The sequence below is a fragment of the Aptenodytes patagonicus genome, chromosome 1 (assembly GCF_965638725.1).
Source record: "Aptenodytes patagonicus chromosome 1, bAptPat1.pri.cur, whole genome shotgun sequence".
Taxonomy (NCBI): Eukaryota; Metazoa; Chordata; class Aves; order Sphenisciformes; family Spheniscidae; genus Aptenodytes; species Aptenodytes patagonicus.
The window spans coordinates 14,393,960-14,417,606 of record NC_134949.1 but is presented as its reverse complement, the minus strand read 5'-3'; the positions used below and the strand labels follow the sequence as shown (position 1 = coordinate 14,417,606).

The 23,647-nt window shown below is 43.2% G+C and overlaps 1 protein-coding gene across 3 annotated transcripts in view; it reads right to left on the bottom strand.

Annotated features, from left to right (window-relative positions):
* Positions 1-23,647, bottom strand: part of LHFPL3 (LHFPL tetraspan subfamily member 3) — a 279,658-nt gene that overhangs the window by 48,816 nt on the left and 207,195 nt on the right. For 2 of the 3 annotated variants that reach the window (XR_012994422.1, XM_076328303.1), the window contains exon 3: positions 803-850. The exons of the other annotated variant lie outside the window; for it this stretch is intronic. Coding sequence is in view for 1 of the 2 variants with exons in the window: in XM_076328303.1 (XP_076184418.1) it covers positions 834-850 (17 nt within the window). In the remaining variant the exon portion in view is untranslated. The remainder of the gene's footprint in view (positions 1-802; positions 851-23,647) is intronic. 3 annotated transcript variants of the gene reach the window in all.

Sequence of the window (23,647 nt, the reverse complement as noted above, 5' to 3'; positions counted from 1 at the left end):
GTGGCAAGCCCAGGTGAACAGAAACCCAGGCAGGGAATAACTGAGTTCTGCCTCTCAATACCAGGCAGCACCAGAAGACCTATGTGGGTAAGTATGTTTCAAGATGCTGTGATTGGTCTCACCTTCATAAGCATTACATACACTGAGATTAAAAGAAGTATATAAATACAGGAGAACATCATGTTTGCCCATAGTAGTCTTTTTTTAACAGAGTACTGTGAAAACAAAACATTTTTAATTCCAATGTGTCATCTGTCACATGAAGTAAGAGTTTGACAACAGAAGAGTCGTCATGAAGCATTCACATTGCAAAGGCACAGATGTGGGTAGCAGAGCTGTATGCAGCAGCCAACTGCACTAGTACCAGGCTTGACTTCTAGAAAAGGCAAACTGGGAGCTGCTGCTTTCCACCGGCAAGCACAGAAGAAGTGTCGATACCGTTTCTGACCCATTTGAATTGCACACTTCAACATTTCTACAGTGGATTTCTAAACAGCCACATCCAATGGGGCCCTGATCCTTGTAGGTACTTCTGAACGTTACTTAAGAATAACATACACAGCTTGCAGATTTGCCACTAGCAGCTGCCACAAGCTACTAAAAAAGGCGGATTATTAAGACTATACAAAACCAAAGCTGGGAATATAATATCATACAATATCAAACGAAATGCTTACATGTTGCTGAACATGCTGCCTAACATCAGAAACACGAGACAACAGCAGAAAGCCATGCAACGTATTTTGGCAGAAGCGCGCAAACATTTCACAACTTGTCCCCTGGATGCCATGCTCACACTTACATTAGTCTGTGTCATACTACCTTAACTTGTTCTAAGCATTTCCATCATCTGTGAGGTAGGGAGGGAAAAACAGAATAGTTAAGGTATAATCAAATGAGATCTTGCACATCATAGTATAATTTGTAAACAATCTCATTATTGGCTGTAGTGTGGAGAGTGTGAATGGTTTGGGCTTCTGTCTCAATTTATCCAGACAGGGAACTTTCTGAAAGCCAGGCGAGCGATTCAATGGGTTACTAAGGAGGTAGATGAAAAAACTAGGATTAACAGAGGAGAACTAGTGACAGAACATAAATAAACACATAAAAAAGCAAAGAATTTTTTGTCTTACTGCATTTTTTTGCTGTCATGACAGAATCAAAACTCCCAGTAACATCTTTTGGTCAGTGGGCAATTTTAAACACTATGTTAATCTGGCTACATCAAAAATATTTGAATAAAGATGCAAAATTAAAAAACAACCAACCACAAATCAGAACAATGAATTAGATCAAAGATAAAACTACATCAGTTATCATCTCAGTATGTACAGATCTACAGAAGTCTTTCTTCTAGATGAGAAATTACAGTAATAAAATAAAAATAATACACCTAGATCTTGTTGATACATTGCTCATCGTTTTTGATTATACTTCCAAAATCATAGTACCATTTGAAAGACCCAGCCTACCAAATGCTTATATGCACAAACTCTCCTCATGGCTTACATTTTAAGGGCAGCCATGCATTATGCTTTTAATTATGCACCGACAGAAGCCTGCTCCAGTGAGATCTTGCACCCACGATGCCCTGAGAAAGCCCAGGGGAACCTAAAGATACTTTGGATCTCAAAGGACTGTATCTTCAGTCACCTACTCCTATAATTTATTGTGAATTTACAGTACTTTGCTTAAGTGTATAAACCTTTCACATCTGATGAGGACAGATACTTTAGTATCTGTCACCTATAAGTTGAAGGATTTGTATCAAGAAAAAATGTGTACTTGCACATCTATATATTATACTGCTGAACAGCTAAAAATCCGTAACAAGCATGGAAAAAACAAGAGTCTCTCCTGAGGCAGTGGCAGAGAAATCAATTGGTCTAAACTTCTGCTATTCGAGAGGAGCCTCAAAGGAGATGCTAAAATAGATAGAATTTGAGACTCTATATTAAAGCAATCACTTCTTAACTAAGAACATAGACCAATGGTTCCACTATTGCTTGAAAACTGTTTTGAAAAGAATTTAAGAACTTTAAAGTGGATTTGACATATAAATCACAAATAGCCAAAATAACATCAGAGTTGTATTTTCTAGCTGGGTCTATCTAATGCAGAAGAACTGTAAAATACAGCAGAGAAATTAGACACAGTAGCTGGAAATATCTAAATGCATTGATTAAATGATTGGCATGTCCCTGGTGAAAATAATCAATATATTAACTTTTCTAAAGATTCACAGTAGGTAGTAAGAAAAAAAGTAATATATATGTCTGTGTATGTGTGTGTGTGTATATATATATTTTTAAAAGAATTTGCTGCATTTCTGTCTGTCTTGGAAGCTGTGACTGTCTGTATACTGGTACTGGAGTGCCTCCATTGGCTTGTCTCCTACCACTATTTCGGCAACGAAACATGGGACAGAGGTGCTGAAGGATACGCACACTGGTTGAGTACTGAGATACAAAGCAAAGCAGCTGTCTCATTTATAATGCTGGAAAAAAATTAGGTAAAATAGCTTACTAAACAAGTGATATTGACATAATTTTACTTTTTTCCCTATTTTAATTTGATCCTTCTGCATTGCAAGAGCCAATGATCAGGAATTTGTTGTGACGTAATTGTGCTTGGCTCCCTGCCTCCCTCCGGTGCATCCCGGTTAAGTGGAACCGATGCTGTTTCGTGCAGATTAGGCGGCAGTTGTTACAATTCAGCAGCATTACACCAATTGGATACACTTGGGAAATATCCTAGAAAAACTGAGACCCTATTCAAGCACTGATGAAGGCTCCCACACTCCCCATGCTCTGCCTTTCCCCAGACATGCGAGCTTTCCCCAGGATTGCCCGAGGATGTCCCTGCCTGTCCTGCCCCTCTGCCATGGAGAAGACCCAGGGGAGCTTGGGCGCTTATTGCCTGCCCCATGGGCATTGGTTTAGGCTCACCATCCCTATGGAGATGAAGGCTTAGGTGTCACCCAGTTAGCGTAAAACATACATAAGTAGAGCCAATCTCACCGCTTAAGTCTCCTGGGGGATCTGCACAGGTTTATCGTCCCGGGCAACATCTCCTTTCTGCAGGGGACTGTCCTGCCACCCTCTTAGTTAGGTCAAGGACTGTTTCCCCTCCATACGTATGTAAGTATCATGTAGCCATAGGAGGAATCATTTCTGGCCCTTAACTGATTAATAAACAATGTTTTCCTTTGGTCAGAGGTAAAACTCTTGTGCTTCCCTGAGTTCCTCCTTGGCATCTTTCATTGAGGGATGTACCTTTCACTGAGCCTTACTTTCGGCATCAGTCTGTACCCCAAAATACACATACAATATAGGTTTCTAAGCAGGTTCAGTGTATATAGCTGGTGGCTGTCTCCTGAACAAGTCCAGTGATGGGAATGACCCAGCACTTGGTGGTGAACTGGGAAGACCGATCCCCAACCTTTTTTCTTTGGTAAACCGTGACAATGCGCATGAGATACTGGCAGGCCTGGGGCCATCTGGGGATGTGCTCACATCCGTGTTTCAGTTGGGAGCAGGAGAAAGTTTCTGAGCTGAATTTCCCATCTACTGTGCTTATTCCAGCTGATAACGGGCAACTGTGGGGCCAAGTGGGAGCTCGGCTGGAATAACGTCCTCTCTCCACCACGCCACTGGCACGGACATTGGGCCCCCAGCACAAGCTGTTTCACCCCACAGCGCTGCTCCTACTGCTAATGTAGATGTCGCCTGAGTGAATCCTGCGGACTTGATTGATCCTGTTTAAATCAACGTGATTGTTTGTACGAGCAAAGTTGATAGATCTGGCCCTAAGTGGCATTTACTCCAACATATTATTCAGCATATAAATCAGCTGTTTGTGGCAGTGGTAACTTTTGTTAACATTATGAATTTAGGAGAAAATCAATTAAAGTCACTGAAGAAAGTCCATATTTACAGTGGAATAACTGATGATAACACTTGACTGGTTTTATTTAGATCTGTAGAGCAGCCTTGCTCTGGAGCTAGTTTAATGTGAATCCCGTCTTTTGGGATCCTTGAATTTAGGGCTATAGGAAGAAGTAAGCACAGAATCATAGAATTGTTTAGGTTGGAAAACACCTTTAAGATCATCAAGTCCAACTGTTAACCTATCACTGCCAAGTCCACCACTAAACTATGTCCCTAATCAAGTTCGTTATAATCCCTTTCTTCCAAAATATCATATACATGGGTGAATTATGCATTTGGTTACATAGTTGTAAATCTGCATATCGCTGTTTGTACCCAGTGACAAAATATTCTTTTAGCTTTTTTAATGGTTACAGTAAAATTCTTCATGATTTATATTGCAAGTAGTAATTTTCATCTAGAAATATGGATGACATCTTGCCCGTGGCAATGAACAGGTTTTAATACAACAATAAAGCATGCCCTACCTTCTTAATTAGTCTCCATTGATCAAACATGCAGATTATTTACAAAAAGCCTAATGCAATGGAAAGGAAGAATAACTAATGCAATGGCTGTATTCCCAGGATCACGTGCAATTCATCTTTACTAAGCTAGTTGAGCCTCTATAATCTCAAGGCATTTATGAAATAATAGGGAGAAAGTTTTAGGTTAAGCATATTTAGTATAAAAAATCTTTGCTTAATTTGTTTCTTAAGATGAAATTCTCCTATTCTTGAGGGAAAAGGAAAGCGCTTGCTGAGTTAAAGCCACAGACATCTTGCAGTAAGATGTAAGAAGCCTTGTCAGATCACTAATGGAAACAATCTTTATGATGCTGAGATTTTGTAGCTTATAATTAAACATCACAGTCCAGACCCTGTAACCTATATCATCCTCACATGCCCTATTTTGCACATCACGGCGATTAGTGAAGCATATAGTATATATTTAGACGAAGCCTTTCTGTCAGGAGCTGGTGAGGTAATGACTCAGCAAGGCATCATCAGAAGGCATTTGCCAGTGCTAAGGCTTTGTACACCTCTATGGGGGCTAGACCTGTCAGATTAATACAAGGGGCTATTTTTGTAACATCCAGAAAGTTTCTGCTGTACATCAAACTGCACTAGCTGCTTATTTTAGATGACAGCAATTCATACATTTTTCTTGAACAATACAGTCTTTAGCACTTTTTGGGTATGTACATCTCCTAAAATGAAACTTTCCCATGAAGCATTTTGTAGAAGAAGGGTTTCCAAATTGAGGTCATCAGAGACATTTTCATCAGGTGCTTCAAATGTACCAGTGAACTAACAACCCACGTACCAAAGGTAAGTAGCAGTCATGGTGACAGGCTGCTTAGGTATCGGGGAGTACTCTGAGTGCGTAATTCGGGACAACATGAACATTTGGATTCACACCCTGCTCTTTTCTGCCAAGTTGGGGTTTGGCCCCAGGCAGTGCCGAGTGCCTCTTGAAAGAGGCCGTGCTCTTCAGCCGATCTGGTCTTCTATTTATCATGTTCATTTTTTCTCCCAGCAACGGAAATCTCACCCTCCTTCCCATCCACTCAGTTGTTTTCATTCTTGAAAATAACTTGCCTGAAAGCTGCCGTTTTCCCTGCGGACATTGATGAATGTGACATGCACAGCCTACCACTAGCAGAGGGACTGTGCTTTACTTTCTCTTGGCTGTCCTTAAATCTACCCATGGTGTTTGGAGAGTTAGCGCATGAGCTGAGTATTTTGCCCTGACTCGTGTCTCTTTCCATGTCCCTGAGCTGATGGGGCAGATCCTGACTGCGAATGTGTGAAGCAGTGGAAGACACCCGTGAGATCCCAGCTGTGTCCCCAAGGTCAGAATCAAGGACTTTGAGCAACTTCTAGAGAGATAATAGAAATTACCATCGAAGCCAGGTAATTTCACCAAAGATGTCATCATGAACACTTGGCTTTCACAATGTGTTCTTCGTGTGTGTAAATCTCAGAAGGATATTGTCAAGGAGGTCACTGTTCTCAACTCTAATGGCACAGTGAAGTGACCTGGAAAAGGTGACACCTGAGCCAACATAGGCACTGAAATAGAAGTGGGCTTTTCTGAGTCATGGTCTGACTCTCAGCCCTCCTCGCTCCCGCTGCCCCAATACCACCAAAGCTGCCCTCCCTGTCTCCCGTCCCCTGTTGCCCTTCTGTGGTCCCATATCAGCTGCCCATCCTTGCTCACCAAAGCACTTACCAAAGTGCCTTAATTGGTGTATGCTCCCAGGTCTCGCTTGGCAAAATGTAGCTGTTTCTGCACTTTTCTAAATGGGGACGGATTAATCGCATACTTAGATGCTTTGCTGGATGGAGACCTGCGCTCTAGAGCCAGGTCTACCTTCATTGCTGGAGCCTACAGGGAGGAGGAGAAGGCATTTTTCTACTTCTCCCATGCTGGCTGGGAAAGGGATGGGCAAGAGAAGCAGAAAGAGCACTGACTTGGTTTCTGCATCAGAACGGGCAGCGCACCGCTGTCAGGAAAGCAGGAACTGGAGCATGAGTCTCTGAGCACCTGCTCGGATCCCAGAGCACCCTAATAGCAAGGCTAAGCTGAGAAGTGTACCACATCTTAGTAGTTCTGACATATTTTTTGAATGAAAACATTTAGAGAAAAGGTTTCCCTATTGACTTTGGAAAAAAGAAACACCTAAAAACTCAACAACATTTTTTATGCAGGCAGGTATTAATAGTAGTGGTAATATTAGTTGTATCTAGGATAACTAGTAGTAATAATTGCCCATATAAAAAGCATTGTCAGGTTTTTAGTAGGAATTGTGTATTAGTAATAATAATACTTTCATTTAAGTAGCTCTTTTTGCATGCAAAACATATTAGGGATGGTATCTAAATTGCGCAACGCAGGGGTGCTGGAACCTCCACTACCTAAGCTATTAAACATCTGTTGAACTATGGAATAAGAGCACCGCATTGTGCCTGTTATTATAAGAACACAGCATTTAACACCCTATTGAAAAGAAAAACTGTACTTCTTGCATCTTTTCCTGACTGAAGCTTATTTCTATTGTCTTCTCAGAGAAGCAACAAAGTTTGGACTTAATCTGTTTAATCACACCTTCAGTTTTCATCCCTTTATGTTATTATCATCAATGCATGACTTTTAAAAGATCTGTTCCTGAAGTTACTTCCCCCATCAGAAGATTTGATTTTGCTTCTGAGGTATACGCCTTATATAGTAAACTCACCTGTGGTATTAAGGACAAAGATCTCTTTGCTGAATCACTATAGTCAACAGGAATTTCAATATTTATCTCTATGGCAGTTGGGTGAGGTCCCTTTTAGTTTCTTTCCCCTTTAAGTTGCTGCTTTTGTTTCAGGTTCCCCCAGACTCCCAGCATCATTCATGGCAACATGAGCGGAGGGTTCTCACCACGGCAGCTGTAACAATCATTGATTTTTTTGGTTCAGCAGCAGAACCAGAAAAAAAAGATGATTTCTATCAACCTTCCGAAATGCAACCCTGAAAAATTTAATTTCAGATCAGCAAGATACACAATTTGAGGGACATGGTATAAAAGTAAAGGGAAAAAAGCCTAGCATCACAAAGCGGAAGAGTCAGGTATGGCAGCTATTCTTCCCTGACCCAGTACTCAAAGGAAAAGACGTTCACTGAAGTCAAAACCACACTCTGCTACATGCAGGGACTTGAGCCAAAGCCCTTCTTTTACTAGAGATGTTCCCTAGCTCCAGCCAGAGGTCACCTGAAATAAGATGTTCTCCAGCTCTCCTGGTGTGGCTATTTTACTTTTCATTGCAACTGTACAAATGCTCAGCAGTCAAGAGGGGAAGAGCATGTGTTTGAGTGACTCTGCAGCCTGGTACAGCCTTTGGTTGAGACACAGCACCATTGGGTTTTAGTTTGGTGGCAATGGCCGTTGAAGCCATTTACACAAAATTAAACCATACTGAAAGAAGAGATTTCAGACACATTCCCCAAAAATTCCTGGCAGTGTGATGGATGAGCAGTGGCTGCCCTGAAGGAGGGCAGTGGCGGCTCCTCTCTCCCAGGGAAGGGAGGGCTGGAGTCATATGTCCTGCGCCATCATCAGTGCACCTGGGAGGGAAGAAGGAAACTTTCACCAAGGTGCAAACTATTTATCAGATAAAACTATTGCTGAATTTGACCCAAATTTATAAAGAATTGTTATGACCCCAAATTGCATTTTTTAATTAATAAAAGAACTAAAAATGTTGTTGCTAAATGCTGCTCACCACCTCTGAACATCAATCACGCACATTGAAACCACCACTTTCCGTAACAGCCCATGCCTGTGAGCATTACCTGCACATGCAGGAGGGCTGCTGGTGAATCTTTCAGTTCCACGAACACGGTGGTCAAGACAGTATCACGATTTCAACTGCCTCCCTGCAATCTCCTCACCACTCTGCGAGCCAGCCCCAACCTGAAGGATCTGCACATTGATGCTACTTCACTAATCTCATGGTTTTAGGTTAGAAAGTCCCAAGGCTGTGTGTCAGCTCTCTTGTACACATTATTACTTTTGTATCTAAATCTTCTTTAAATATTGGGCAGACTCTTTTCATAGCTGAGTAGTCATTTCAGCAAGTGTGACAGTTGATTTACAGTTTGTACTTTGTACACTTTCTGTAGTGAAGCATAAAATTGAAAGGCTTATGTCAAATTCATTCATACACGGACACGTTCAAGAACAAATTAATTTTAAAGCACTTAGAGGGTATATAATGTTTCTATGTCATGCTTTACAAATCTATAAAGTAATTTGTAACATAAAGTCTACTTTAGAAGAGAGCTGCAGTAGAACAGATAGCAGAGCGATTTCAATCTAAAATATCCCAGTGCTACACTCCCCCAGATATCTGCAATTCAGATCTGATTGATAGGAATTGTGAGTAATCAGTTTCTAAAGCAAAATTGTTATACAAGGAAAGGCTCTCAGTGCAATGTCCTCTTGCAAAACCAGGCTATTCTAGGACAAATTAAGTTTTCTAACCATCAGTATGCAGCACACTAGATAAGGGGTCAGATTCGGATCTCAAACTAGCATAAATCAGGAATCACAGTTATGCAGGACCAGAATAAACTCATTTAGATGAATATTGGATAAATGCCATATGTAACTGTAATACTAGGGCTATTGTAATTAACTCCAAGAGAGCTTCCACCCCATGAGAACAGATGTCTTGCAGCTGACATTACTGTTGTGGTCCTTCTCTGGATGGCACGGCCAACGGAGGGCACTTCTGCACAGGGCGAGTGCTTTCTCTGCACCATCCAAGTGGACATTCTCTGCACCATCCTTGGAGGCCCATCCAGCACTTTTACGTTTTGGAGGGCCACTGGCTTCCTTCTGCTTTCTTCAGCGGGAGCTGGGAACTGCCAGCACTGCTCAGCACTGGCCTCTTGCTGCACGGTGCCAGGGGACCCAGAAACCATGTGGACCACCTCTCTCTGGTCACAGCCAAGCTCCTCCTTCACTTGCAGCAACATTGTGCCTGTAAATTCCCCCATGTTGAGCACTTATCATTAGCAAATGTGTAGGCAATCATCAAAAATGTTCAAAGAGAAGTGGTGACCCAAATTCAACCCTGGGATGAGCAGCTACAGCTCCCCTGAAATTGCAGGCTGGCGCGGACAGGATCGAGTGCTGAGTCTAACGAGCTGACAGCCAGCTGGCGTGTCACAGCTACTCCTGCTCCCTCCTGGCATCCTTGTGTCTGCATTTTTTCAGGGGCATTCCTGCTCTCTCTGCAAGCAGCAAATTAATATACTAACAGTACAAGGAGTAAAATATACAGCAATGGCTGTGAACTGCTGCCGTGCTCCTCTTCCCACTATTCATCCTGCTTGGCTTGTGTATGGCACCTGGGTAGCTAACTCTGTAATTTGGACACAGGTAGTGCGTTCCCTCATCTCCTCAGGAGAAACAGAGACATAATCAGAATTTAGAGTGACTTCTAAAAGGTGCATATTTCAAAGGCAAAATTGCAACATAAAGCATTCAGAGAAACTACAACCCAAGAACCACCTGTGTGCACAAGGGGGAAGGAAAATATCATTCTTTTTAACAGCCAGTGGCTGCAGACCAAAGGGTCTAACTCAAAGCAGCTGTTCCTACTCCTTGCATCAGAAGGAGGAAGCCCTAGTTCCAGTTCCCCCATGCAGTGAATTTTGAGATATTTATAAAAAGTGGAACAGCTTCCACAGTGCAGGGTGATAAAGGTCACCCCGGCACAGCTGGGCAGGTAATCAGTCAGGATGGCACAGCCATAGCCACAGCGATAGCGACCTGGGGAGAAACCCTGTCTGTGGGGCGACGGGATTGTCCTTCAACAGACACACAGGCCAAGGGGTCACCCCGGGGCTGGGTGGATGGTCACGCAGGATGGAAGAGCTGCGCCTTGCCCTTCTCTTCTGCTGAATGCCGGGACTGGGTTTCTGAAAAGTAGCTAATGATATTGGGTGCATTAAACTTCTCAGCACAGGATTGATTTTGTTGGACATTCTGTTTCTGAAAAGCCCATTCAAACTGGGTCCCTCAAAAGTCCTATTGAAAAGGTTAACCACCGGCAGCCTCCTGCACTGCTTTCTTCCTCGCAGCCCCACAGCAGCTGCGTCGCTGACATATGTGAAGGGAGAAAAGTCCTTATTCCAGCAGGAAAGGCTGAAAAAGGAAGAACTATTAGTCTGAAATTCTGCAATGAAAAAGGAAGATTTCAAAGGAACCCAAACTTGCATCCAGCTCAGCGGGAATGCCTTAGGTCTAGACTTCACCTATTTCTTTGCAGAAAGCCAGTTAGTGCTGCAACCTTAACAACTGCTTTAAACAAAGGGACTCCTAAAATTTGCTTTATCATCAGAAGGTGACAGCCGGCAGTCAGGAAGTGCAGGAAGCAGTGGGGTGCTGGAGGAGCCCCCCCAGCACAGCCCCATTGCAGCCACTGCCCCGCTGCAGAGGGGAGGCAGCTGTACCGAGTGCCGTGCTGCCTGCTGTGCCGTTTGCCAAGTGTTTTGCACAGTCCTGTTTGCAGTTGCTAATAAATACCCCCAATGTTAATAATTTGGGCTGGAATCTTCTGTGACTTCTTTCTGCCTCAGGTTGCATTTTTTTCTTTAAAGTTTCAGCACAGCAGTTCAGCAGTTTTTGAGAACCTGTATCATCGCCTAAGGAGTTCCTGACTCTGAGAGGAGACAAAATTCATCAGCTTTCCTGCGGCTGTCACAGTAGTACTCAAATATTAAATAAATGGTATCTGGATGGAGTTTTTCTGAATTTTGATTGTGAAAACCAGTCATAAAGACCTTGACAACTAAATGTCAGTGTAGACCTATTCCACCATTGCTGTGCTGGTGCAGAGTGCTCTGGGGCTGTTTGTGCCCTGTGGGTTAGATTCACAAAATGGTCATAGTGTTGTGCCATGATGCTGTAGTACCCACTTTTCAGGGATCTAACTCTCCTCAAGCATTCACAAAGCAGGATATAATAGGTAGGCAGCTTGCAGCGTGAGGGGAGAGATGGGAAAGACAATACAATGCAGAAGGGCCGTCTATGCTAGATGATAGAAAAAGTAAAGGCCAGGATGCATTTGAAATGCAAGCCTGCTGAGCTCTGCACAAAATGCAGCTTTTCCTGGCTGCTGGAGAGCTGCTTCTACTCAAGAGCCTTTCTATGGACCCCTGCTGTTTCCGACCCTTGTATTCCAGGAAGGCAGTTATTGTTCATCCTCCCTTCTACTGTATTAAATCTTCCCAGGTGGCTATCATGATGAAAGTCTGCTGGGACATCTCACAGCTCCCTAGAGACCTCCAGAGGGCCAGGAGGGGACCAAGTCTTGGTCCCTGGCTGTGGTACTCATTCCTAGTCAAGGCTGCCTCCTTTGGCCATGTGGATCTTCACATTTGTAGTGTGCCGTCTGGGATTTCGGGTAGGAGGGAATGCTCCCTGGAGATCGCCAAGTCTCCCTTCCATACCTAAATAAAAATATCCTACAGGTAGGTCCTCCCTCCCTGTGGGTAAGGGAATCATCATTGAGTAAATGCCTATGTTTGCCCAGAAAAATGCTCATTAACAAATTACATTTGTTTCTCTCTAACACTGTCATAACTTTCTCAGTGAATTGATGTGGAGGAGTTTCTCTCTTGAACTGACTCTTTAATTGCGCTGCTAACGAGGTAGGTAGGGCGCCAGGGTAAATAAGCACACGCAGCGCTCTCTGCTTTATGGCTGGAGATTGCCTCCAGCTGCTGAACTAACACAGCAATAGTGAAGCCCTCAGCGTAGACAAACATTTTGCTACTGCACCAGATTTCAAGTTAGCTTATAAAAAATGTGGACTTATGCAATATAAAAGACTTTCTAAGGTGTTTGACTTGATATTGCAGGGTATAACATTAGCACTATGTAGGTTTAATAAAGCACATAGGAAACAAAGATGAAGAACTGCTTTCTTTGAGTACCATCTGACAATGAGCTGCCATCATAAAACAGGGGTGTTCCTAGTAGGGATGTATAGAGATTGTTCCTAGACCTAAAACTGTTCATCAGCAGTGCAGATGCTACATTAGATCATGGCTGATAAAATCCATAGCTTGCACAAGAATCGATGTTATGTTCAAATGGTGAAGAAAAGGTAGCCATACGAGACCTGTTGCTTGGTCAACCAGACCCACTGTTTTTAAGTATAGCTAAATACAGAGTTAATCTCCATGAAAGAAGAAATAATGGCTGCTCTAGTTAAGTGCTATTTTTCCTCTAAAGGATTTACAGGCCAAACAAGAAGATGATGAAACCTCAAGTCCTCTTATAGCTGAGAAGGCTAATGAGACCTTGGATGGCTAAACAGGGGATGCTGAGATGGAGGCAGGATCTGAGGCTGACATGCGTGTGCTATCTGTAGTCTTAGTATCCATGTATCACTGAGGATGCTGAAAAATTGGGAAAGATGCAGAGAAGAACTGCAAAGGTTGGCCAAGGATTAGAGAAGGCACCTAATGGGGAGAGAGAGATTTAAAAAGCACTATTTGTCTAGCTTATCAAAAAGAAGATTGAAAGGTTTTGGTTACAGTGAATGATTATCTTCACAGGGAGAAAAGAGCTCTTTAATCTGGTGGAAAAGGATGAATGGTTGAAAGCTGAAACCAGATATGTCTGAAGAGGAAATTAGGCAAAACATGTTAATAGTGAGGGTTGGAGACACTCTGCTGAGGGAAGGGAAGGAGTCCGCAGTGCTTGATGAAGATGTCACGATGCTTTTCTGAGAGATGATTTCTGGTACACATGCTATGTTTCAGTCCATCCCAATATGGGCACAACTGTGAGATTTTAAGAGCTGTGATAAAATCTAGTTGACTTTTCCAGCTTCAAGCTCTGGGACTCTGTACGAGCTGTCTGGAGGTGGGGCAGGGGTGTGCATGCCAGCTGGGGGTCTGTGCAGGGAGAAGAGGCCCCTGTTTTCTCTCTCTCCCCTTCCAGCAGGACAGTCATGCCAGGAACCAGTGCCGGGATTTACTCCTAAAAGCCTGGCTGGCTGTGTTTCCAAAATGCCTTGCAGCATAACAACCCCCTTGCTTGTCTGTCCTCACTGAACCTCTTCCTAACAAGCAGAGGGGACGGTGGGGCATTGCAGGGGCGACCATGCTGGATCACACCCGTCCCCAACAGGGCAGGCAGCTCGGGGTGCTGAGCCAGACTGACATGACTCCAGTGGGCGATGCCTCCCTTGGGACGATTATTCTGAAACAAAACCTGTCTCCTCATTCTGAGAGAGTTTTCTATCTGAAACTCAATACTTTTTCTTAACTGAAATACATTTCCTCCCCCCCCTCTCTCTCCATCTCCCCATCTTCCACAGAGATAAACAATTATTTTTTCCCCAGCGGAGCAACAACATCCTTCAAATACCTATTAGAGAGCTTCACCCTCACTTAGCTGGTGAGCTCAGCTGTGCACGTTCTGTCTGTGAGTCAGTCCCCGCAGCCTGGACCAGCCACACTGTGCTGCGGCTGTGCCTTTGTGTCTAGCAAATGGTTTCTAATATAATTATAATATTTTCAATCTATGGCAGGATTGATCTCAACAGGGCTAAAAGACTCAAAATAAGGTGGGTATGATGTCACCTGCGGCAAAACAATAATCCCCACCTTCTTTGAAGCTGACTGTAGCTATTTTTTATTCCTTTAAGTTATCAGTCTCATGGTAAGATGCTGGCAAAAATTAACTTCCACACTTGGCTTTGCAACAGGAAGGTGACTGCATCATGGAATGATGTTTCAGGCTTTCATAAATTTATCTTTGACAAAATGCATCTCTTTAGCAAGAGGAGAGCTAGGCTGGAAAAAAGCAGACAATGCTAACACCTTATCAGACTAGATTTAAGGAAGAAATTTTTTACAACGAGGGTGGTGAAACACTGGCACAGGTTGCCCAGAGAGGTGGTGGATGCCCCATCCCTGGAAACATTCAAGGTCAGGCTGGACGGGGCTCTGAGCAACCTGATCTAGTTGAAGATGTCCCTGCCCGTGGCGGGGGGGTTGGACTAGATGACCTTTAGAGGTCCCTTCCAACCCAAACTATTCCATGATTCTGTGATTCTGTGATCATGGTGCTTCTAGACTTTTTCAGGATGGAGAGTCCTTTACTCAACATTTAAAGAAATGATCAAAATCTCCATACACCTACTATAGAAGAGCGAAAATTTGAACAGTGCTAGCAATAGTGGAGCAGCCCTCGGAGAAGAAAGACATGTGGACTGTGGTTGAATTTGCAGTGCCTTGCGTTATCCCAGACTGCTTGTCTGGGACCCTTGAGGATTCAACCCTTGGAGAGAGTAACTTTCCTCCAGCTCATCAATGGTTCTCAAACAGTAATCTCCACTGACAAGCTGCAGATCACCCATGGATGCTCAGCAGGCAATTGCCTGGTCTCATGATAATATAGTAAGAAGTTTAAGATCCTGCTCTCTTCCCAGTCCACACTCCTTCATCCAGGAACCCCTCACGTATTTTCTTCCCATGACTTTCCAGGGAAAGCAGCTGCTGTAGCTGCTCCTGGGATGCAAGAGTGCAGGTAGCTGAGTTACAAGGGAAAAAGCTCTTCCTTGAGCAATATCACTCACTAATGTGTGGTTAAGCACAGAAATATTTCCTGATTTTTTTTTTATGGAGGTAGAAAGGGGTAACGAATGGTAAAACTAATGAGTCAGTTATGTGTTTTCAAAAAGATGGAGAATGAGTTATCTGATGGAAAATTGGAAGGCTTAGTTGCAGTCTCTGTCGTGAGCCTCTACCAGTTTGGCCATGGTATAATCCATTGACCTTTCTATAATTGTCCTAATTAAACAATCAGAAGTGAGGGGCAAATTAGACCCAAAGTCCACATTTGCAGGCAATTAAAAGCATAGTGTTCTGGCTGGTAGAGATGAACATTTAAATCAGCTGATTTAACAGCAATTAAACAAAATCTTGCTAAGTTGTACAATAAAGAAATCAATAGAAAGATCAGGATAAAATACCTGGAATTGCCAAAGAGCAATGGAGTAGTGGAAATTAATGACAATTACAAAAAACCCCCAATCCCCAAAACAATAGTTTTCACAGAAAAGAGCCTTCTAGGGCAAGTACTCCATAGCAAAATAGAGGAAAGCAAAACTTATGAAGACATTAATCAAGGTACAAGTGAAAAGAAAATGAGATGCTTCGGGGCACAGAGATGACAGGAAGCAAATCTGTGGCAATAAGGCATGATGAAAATCATGGAGAGTGAAATAAAACAAAGGATACATGAGAAAAGGATGCAAGAGCTGCAGAACACCTACTCTGACAATATAGTCTTTTGCTTTCACTAAAAGAGAAAATCAATAAACTCTGTGTAGGAAGAAAAGCTTATTAAATGATTGACTGTCCAACTGGATATTCCTGTTGGCAAACACATTGCTCTGTATGATAAATAGACACCGGGGTCAAGAGGTTGTTCACTGAAGTGATCAGGCTTCATAAAATCTAGATTTGCAAATAGCCAGGGCAGCAGAGCCCCAGTGAGGTTACTGTTGTCAGGTGATTTCTGTTTGCTGCAACACCGTGAGTTCATTTACGGAGCAATAAAAGGGTTTCAGTCGAGGGAGAAGTGGGAGGGACTCTTACAGCTCTGGCATGGAGTATGCTGGATCTATGTACACCCATGACCGGCCATGCTGCAGGAGCAGTGACAGCCGGCAGCCGTGGTGGTCTGCTCTGGGTCGCCAGCACCAGTGGATTACTCCCTCACCCTACTCTCCAGACATGGAGTCTGGTGCTACAAGTGGGATGAAACCATAACACCATAATTCTTTGTATGAAGAAATGTCCTAGCCCATCATCAGCAAAGGACTTGTGAAATCTAAAGTCATAAGGTTTTGGGTTGGAAGGGACCTTCAAAGATCATCTAGTCCAACCCCGCTGCCATGGGCATGGACATCTTTCACTAGGTCAGGTTGCTGAAGGTCACCCTTCATTTGGCATATACCAAAGCAACAATAAAATGCCTTCTTCTAAGAGACCCTGTGTTTCTCCCGCTGTCAGGAGCAAGTTGTAGCTTGATTCAGTTTTTGCTCTCCCTGTTGGCTATGTTACCGGCAGGTCCAAGGTCCCATCACCGTCAGCCCGTTGCTTCCCTATGCTCCCTGCCCCATCACCTTCCCAGGGCTTCCCTGTGGGTCAGTGACTTCTCCTCTCCCCCGTGGTGTTATCGACCCCTTTTGCAAGATGAAATGCAGAGCTCGCTTGCTCACCTGGTGAGAGCAAGAGAAGGAGAGGAAAGGGGCTTTCCAGGGAGAGCAGTGGACTGTAAGGCTTCGGGAACATGCATTTCATCCATAACCGCACAGCTGAGCTGACAAGCCTGAGGCACAAACAAACCAGGGTCCTAGAGAACCAGGACACAAACCCAATGCCTCAGCCTCCCCTCCGATACTGCGCCTTCTTCTGAACCGAGGTGGCAGGATTGTACCCCAAGGGAGCGCAAATAGATTTCAATGTACCTGCAGCCTCCTCACTGCATGGTCCCATGCACAGCGGGGTGGAATTTGGTGAAGACGTGAGATCTGGAGATGGCAGCCATGGAAATGTTGCTTCCCACAGCCAGGCCCTCCCGTAGCTTCCTTCTTCCCCCGTGTTTCTTTGCCAGCATAACTTACACCAGCAGTAAGATTTCTGTGTCTAACAAATGCAAAGCATTTGCATTTTATTAAGTACTTCTCACGTTAAATAATGCCTCATTCAATTTTCTTTTTGGAGTAGATATTTCTTTACTTTTTAAGCATACCAATTATTTTTTTATTTTGGAGGGGAGATGGGTGTGCTCTGCCCCTCAGGGGCAAGGTTGAGATCCTGGATGCTCATTTTAGACTGATGGGGAAGCAGCCTTTGAAGACAGGCCGTCAGTGTCTCTAAATCCCCCGCTCCCAAATGCCCTAAGTTTACTGCTGTGGATTGGCATCTACCCAATTTGACCTCAATGAGCACAATGTTTTTTCTGCCTTTTTTTTAGAGTTTTGGGTTGGAGAAAGCACAAAGTGATTTTTTTTTTTCTTTTCTTGGAATAGGAAGTGCTGGATCAGACTTACGAATGCTTGGGGCTACTTGTGCTTCACTTCAGGCTGAGGAATGACAGGAGATCAAACTAAACATTGGCCGTTTGGTTATTAAAAATTTATTTAGAGATGTTTCCTCCCTCCCAAATTAATGTCAGAAAAATCTTGTTGTTTGTTGCCTGCAAATTGTGAAGAATTTTTATGTTCTAGCACATTTTCTCCTGAATGCTGACAGATTAGAAGAAAATCAAAATGATTATGTACATTAATAATAGAATACACACATAAAGATAACCTTGAGGTGTCTAAACTTGATGCATATTCCTCTAGATTGCTGTTAGCTTTTGTATGTGAATGGATTAGAACAAGAAAAATATTCTGAACTAAATTTAAATGTAAATCTTTGTCTAAAAAAGAAAAATCATTTTTATCAATAAGTCAATCATGATTTGCAAGCAGCCTTTGTTTTCCCCCATCAAAAATAATCTTTCTATCTGCAAGGAATGCATTTCTAACATTAAATAGTTGATACTATTCAAACTAGTTAGATCTTAGCAAAACTCTCTTTCTTCCGTAAGTCATAAGTTATTTGTTTTTCTAATAGAAAGTAAAGCTTGATTTTATTTTGCTGTGCCCACACAGCATCATCCCCTTGACATTATGTTTATTTAGAAAAAGAAATGGAAGTTTTTCTTTTGTTTCTTCTGGAAAAAAATATATTTGGGGAAAAGAGAAAATCAACAATGCCTATATCAATGTTGGCAGGAGTCCCAACAGGGAAAAAATGTCTCCACTTATCATTTTTTCATTTCTTCTGCATTTTTAGTGATGTTTAGAAGCAATGCCATCTATGATCTGTGCATATGACACACGTTGAACCATGAAAACCAGTGAAAAGCAGAAAGGTCAGCGGTGGGCTGTCTCCTATGTCAGCCAGCTTTGCTGATGTCTGCTGTGTGATTTAATGATCTGCTTGCTCAAGTACCAAATTTCCTCAGGAGCATTCAACCATTCAGAGCTTTCTACAAGAGTTGCATACTGAGAAAACACATCACATACAGTGGAGTGGCTGGGAACCTTGCTCGAGGTAACCCGCCAAAACCAAAGTCAGGAACCCAAGAGCATGGAGGAACCCAAACATGTGGTTTGAGGAACTTATTTTCCAAATTTAGTTACATAACCGAGATGTACAAAATTTATCCACAAGTTACTCAGGTGCCAGAACTTTTCAAATTATTTGCCTACTGACACAGGTTAAATCAATTAGGGCTGTATTACATCACCTTAGTTAGTAGGTCAGATATATCACGGGGGCAATTTCTCTGGAATTTAATTGACGTGATGCCAGGGAGGAAGTTTGCCTTGTAAAGTTACAGGAGGCTTAACTGTTCACCTTGCTATCTGGTCTAGTTGTAGATACAGAATATTTAGTAAATGGCACAATCTAACCCCTGAAAAAATTGTATTGGGGTGCTCAGGAACTAAAAAGGACAAGTCTGGTTTTAATGAAATCAGTGCAATCACACAGATGGATCTATTCTGCTCTCAGCCTGGTGTAGTCGCTGCCACCTATGCAGAGCAAAGGAGTACAATAAGTCAGTGGAGAAAGAAGTTCTTCAGACATTTTATTTGCAGCAATACTGTATGAAAATAGTTTGAGCTATCACTTCCAGAATGACAGATTAATCTAATTCTGGGGGAAAAGCAGAGCTGACACTGATGGATGAACAGGCTGCAGGAGGGGCTGAGAGCAGGGCGTTAATCCTATTGCTGCATCCAAGCCGAGAGAGGACCTCATCCTCCAGCACTGATGACTCAGCAGAGGGCAGATATTTAAGGAAAGGTCCCACTCTGTTTTCTTAAAAAATTGGCTCTGGGAATTTAGTTTGCATGAGGGATGCAGGATCGAGCCCTCAGTTATGGCTGCAAGGTGTTACGAGCTCCCCTGCTCCTTCTCCTGCCCCTGAGAAAAACCCCACGGCAAACAGGGATCCCCAAACGAAGCGCTGCACTTCTCATTTGAAGAACTGCCATTTGAAATCTTTCATTTTTCAATTTTCTTTGTAACAATATATTATCAGATGTATTTGATGCCTAATTTAACTTGGTTTCCACGTGTCATTATGTTTATGAAATGTCTTTGTCTTTTAGTGAGGCAGACGCAACCGCAAAATCTTGCTCTTCGGCTTAATTTCCAACCACTTGTCACGTTTGTTTTTCTAAATCCAGGCCAGCCTGCTAAACATACTTAATACTTTACAGTTTTCAATGCCTATCGCCCTTGCCCAAAAGGCTAACTATTTTCTTTAGCTCATTGGGAGCCCTGCAGAGGAAAAGTCTCTGAAAACTGCCAAGGTCAAGAAGAATTTCAGATTAAGGTTTATGTTGTGCTGTTATTTAAGTAAACAAAGGTAAATTCCATCAGGAGGGATGAATTTAGACCACATGCAATGTACTGTGGTGAGGTAGAGCTGGAATGGAATCTTCTGTTCCCATTGTCAGGAGGGACCAAGCAGGAGCAATGCGAGAGGATGTGGAGGAAGATTTACCAGAGGGTGCTGGGATGGGTAAAGAAACAGCAGAGACAGCAGGAAAAGCCCCAGTAGCAGCAACTGCTGCAGCGTATGGAGCATTCGCACAGCCTGCCAGAGCAGGTCTTCATGTTGGGGCCTGGGGTTACGTTTACACCAGTAGATGAAAACAGGCCATGTCCTCCTCTCTAGTCCTGAGGGCAAGTGGCACAGCACGGTGTGCATTCGTCCTCGCCTCCCCAGCCCTGCCTCCCTCCAATCCCCTCCACCCAAAATGACCTCCTCCCCAATACCTAGCGGTTCCGGGACATATTATCTCCTGAACCATGTCCCAGACATTACTATCCAGAATGGGTCAAAACTGGGCCAGGGAATGCACCATCAGTATGCTAACAGCCTGGAAAACCAGGGACAGTGCTTCAGCCCTTGTTCCTGTACAGTTTATTAATACAGTTGTAGCCAGGGAGCCCAAACTTCATCTGTGGAAAATGTGTTTGCTCTTCTCTGATGGACAAGTTGAATGACATGCTATTGTATTTCAGTTTCATTTACACTGGAAGGAAGGTTGCAGTGTTCATTAACTGTTTAAAAAACAGTAATCTAATCAAAACCAACCCTCCAGACCCCTTTAAAAGCCAGTGGATGAAAACAGGTATATCCAGATGGTAGTTCATCCCCAGACTGCTGTGGGTATCTCGTATCCACTTGGGAATCTCAAATGGCAATGGGCACTTAAACATGGGCACCTGATGTGCATCCCATGAAGGATGAGCTGACTCTGCACTCTGTTCTCCATTGACAAGTACTGACTAGATCTCCCTTGATACACGAGCTTAGGTACCTCACACGTGTAGACATCTATGTACAGGTGGATTCCCACCTGAACTGTGCTAGTGGCTGTGTTGTCATTGGCCATGCTATTGCAGAAGAGATACTGGGGATGCAAGGCAAACCCAAATGAAGATATGTCTATGTTGCAGCTATCTGGTAATGTGATTGCAGCTTGTAATCAAGGATAAATGAGGATAGCTGTGGCCTATCCTCTACCTTGCCAGACTTACAGCAGTGGCAGGTGCAATGATGTAGGTGTCATTCACCAGTATTGTCCAGCATCCAGATGCATTTATTTATGGATACATTTAGCCTGCGCTACTGCTTCTCCATTGCTGTGCCTGCACAAGCTAGCCTGACACTAGCTCTGGCCCTTCTGCATGGAGTTTGCTTGCATTTCTGAATTGCAGTGGAAATGAAGTCCCCAGACCGGGCTGAAGAACTGGGCTCCGACCATAATGCAGATCTTGTGATCATGTAACTTGGTATGTCCGCTAAGGTCAAACAGGGAGAGAAGCAGAGCTGGCCCCGCTGGATGTGTGAAGCGTTGGCCAAAAGAGATACAGCTGTAATCGGCTCACTGGTGTGATGTGCTTGAAACCAGCATATAGGCTCCATATCTATATCATGTCGGGTACTGCTGTCTGAGCCTTGCCTGAACTTATGGGGGATGTGCCTTAGTCGCTGTGAGAAAAATACGGGACTGTCTTCTGAAGTTTATTAAAATGTGATTGAACTGTGAAAAAAAAAGAGGAAAAAGGAACAGCTTCTTGAACAGAGCAGCCCTGCTGTTCAGGAAAGTAAAAGTAAAGCCCAGAATGGAGTGGGAGTTACATACAGGGAGACACTGATACAGGTATTTTAAAATAACCATATGGAATGAATGGAAAATGAAACTGCAAAATGAACTGTAAACAGAACAAATTTACATGAAGCTGAACAAAACCAGGGAAGTTAGACTCACTATCTTTATCTTGTGTGAAGGTTTTATTGTACCTTCAGGATAAAAAGGAGCTTGAAAGGGTTATATATCTCATGAAACACATCTGCTGAGCTTCTAATGGTTATGCTACAGGTAGAAGACATTGCTTATCAAAGCCTAAATAATGTTCTCGCTTTCACATATAAAGAGGAACTGTAAAGTCTGGGAGTGGGATTCCCCAAAGCAGGCTCACGCTGAAAAAATACCTACTCATTCACTGCTGGCGGAGCTGAGAGCCTACGACTAATTCTGTATCAATTAGGCTACTGATCTGCTGTTAATCTATACACAAATCCTGTGGGTGCATTAATATGCCTTAGTGGTTAGACTGAAATAGAGCAAGATATAGACAAACCCAATAAATTATTGTTTTCTATGCATTGTCTATGCTAGAGATTGTTCCTTGGCAAGGTTTGGGATAAAAGAACCAGTCACATTCCCTTTCACTCTGGAAATGTCCCAGGACTTAGAATGTTCTCAGGTGAGTTTAGTACTTACAGAAAATATTACATTGACAGCCCTGAAAAATTGTCTTTGTTTTCAAAGAGTAGAAGCATGCCCGGTAGAAACAGATTTCTCCACAATTTCCCACCAATAGGCTGTCAGATGTTCTCTGGAAAACAGGATTTTCTGTGTGAGACTCAGCTCCTGTGCCTCTTGTTAACAGCAGAAGGGACATCCTCGTGTCTTCTGCAGACCCTCCTCAATGGAGCAAGGTGGTAGCCGTGCTCCTCACCGTAGGGCACCCAGATGCTGCATGACAGAGAGGATGTACGTGGATACCTGTGCTCATGCTCTGCACCTGGGTGATGGCCTCCAGCATCTTCCCCTGGTAAGCCTGATGGCACCGGAGCTGCCACTGACACCATAGCCCAGCCTTGTCTCTGTCTTCCCCATCTTCCCTGGTGGCACTGAACCCCACAGGCTGTCTGTTTTCTGTCCAGACCTCTTGGTATAGCCCTGCTCTATAATTTCCCTGCTCTCTGTACATGTTCACAACCATCCTATTTGGTTCAAGCCCATGACAGATAGGAGTGGTTCAATCCAGTGAATCAGCAGCTTGACTCAGCATTAACAACACGCCTTTTCCAGGTTCTCAAGACACTGGCACCAGATCTTGGCTATAAATCTTTTGCTATAGAGCAACCATGCTAGAAGGTGTTACAAAATTCTGCTCCAGGTACCTGGAGCACAAAATGGTTCTTTTTAACATTTACCTGTGATGTTCCACATTCCCGTTCATCCAAGAGTAAAACAGCACCAAAGGGTTTCTCATAGGACCCAATGGGGTATCATACCATGTATTTGGCAGGTCTGCCTGCTACCCCTCGATGGTTTTTTGTTAGTCAGTTGCCTCAGTGGGTTTAAAAATGTTTTAATTGATTCAAATACATTCACAACATTTCTGTAATGGTTTTTAATTGTGTAATTAGTGTAAAGACATATAATCATGTAATTAGGCTGTGTAATTACAATGTGTAATAATATTGTAGTGCTGTTACACACATCCTTTTTAAACACAGAGGAAAAAAAAGCATGCATATAACTCCAAAACCATAACTGTGAGTCCCAGAGTGTCTGTAAATATTTCCTTACATATATGCCAGTTTTCCTTGTGCAGTCATGGAAGTTTAAATACAGGAATATATGCTACTGTAAGGCTGCCGGAGAGACACCAAATATTTTTGGAAATCAGCTCCTTTAAATTATGTGGTGCCAACATGAAATGGTTGCGCTCAGGTGGGGCATGTCTAAAGGCAGATGTTGAGGAAA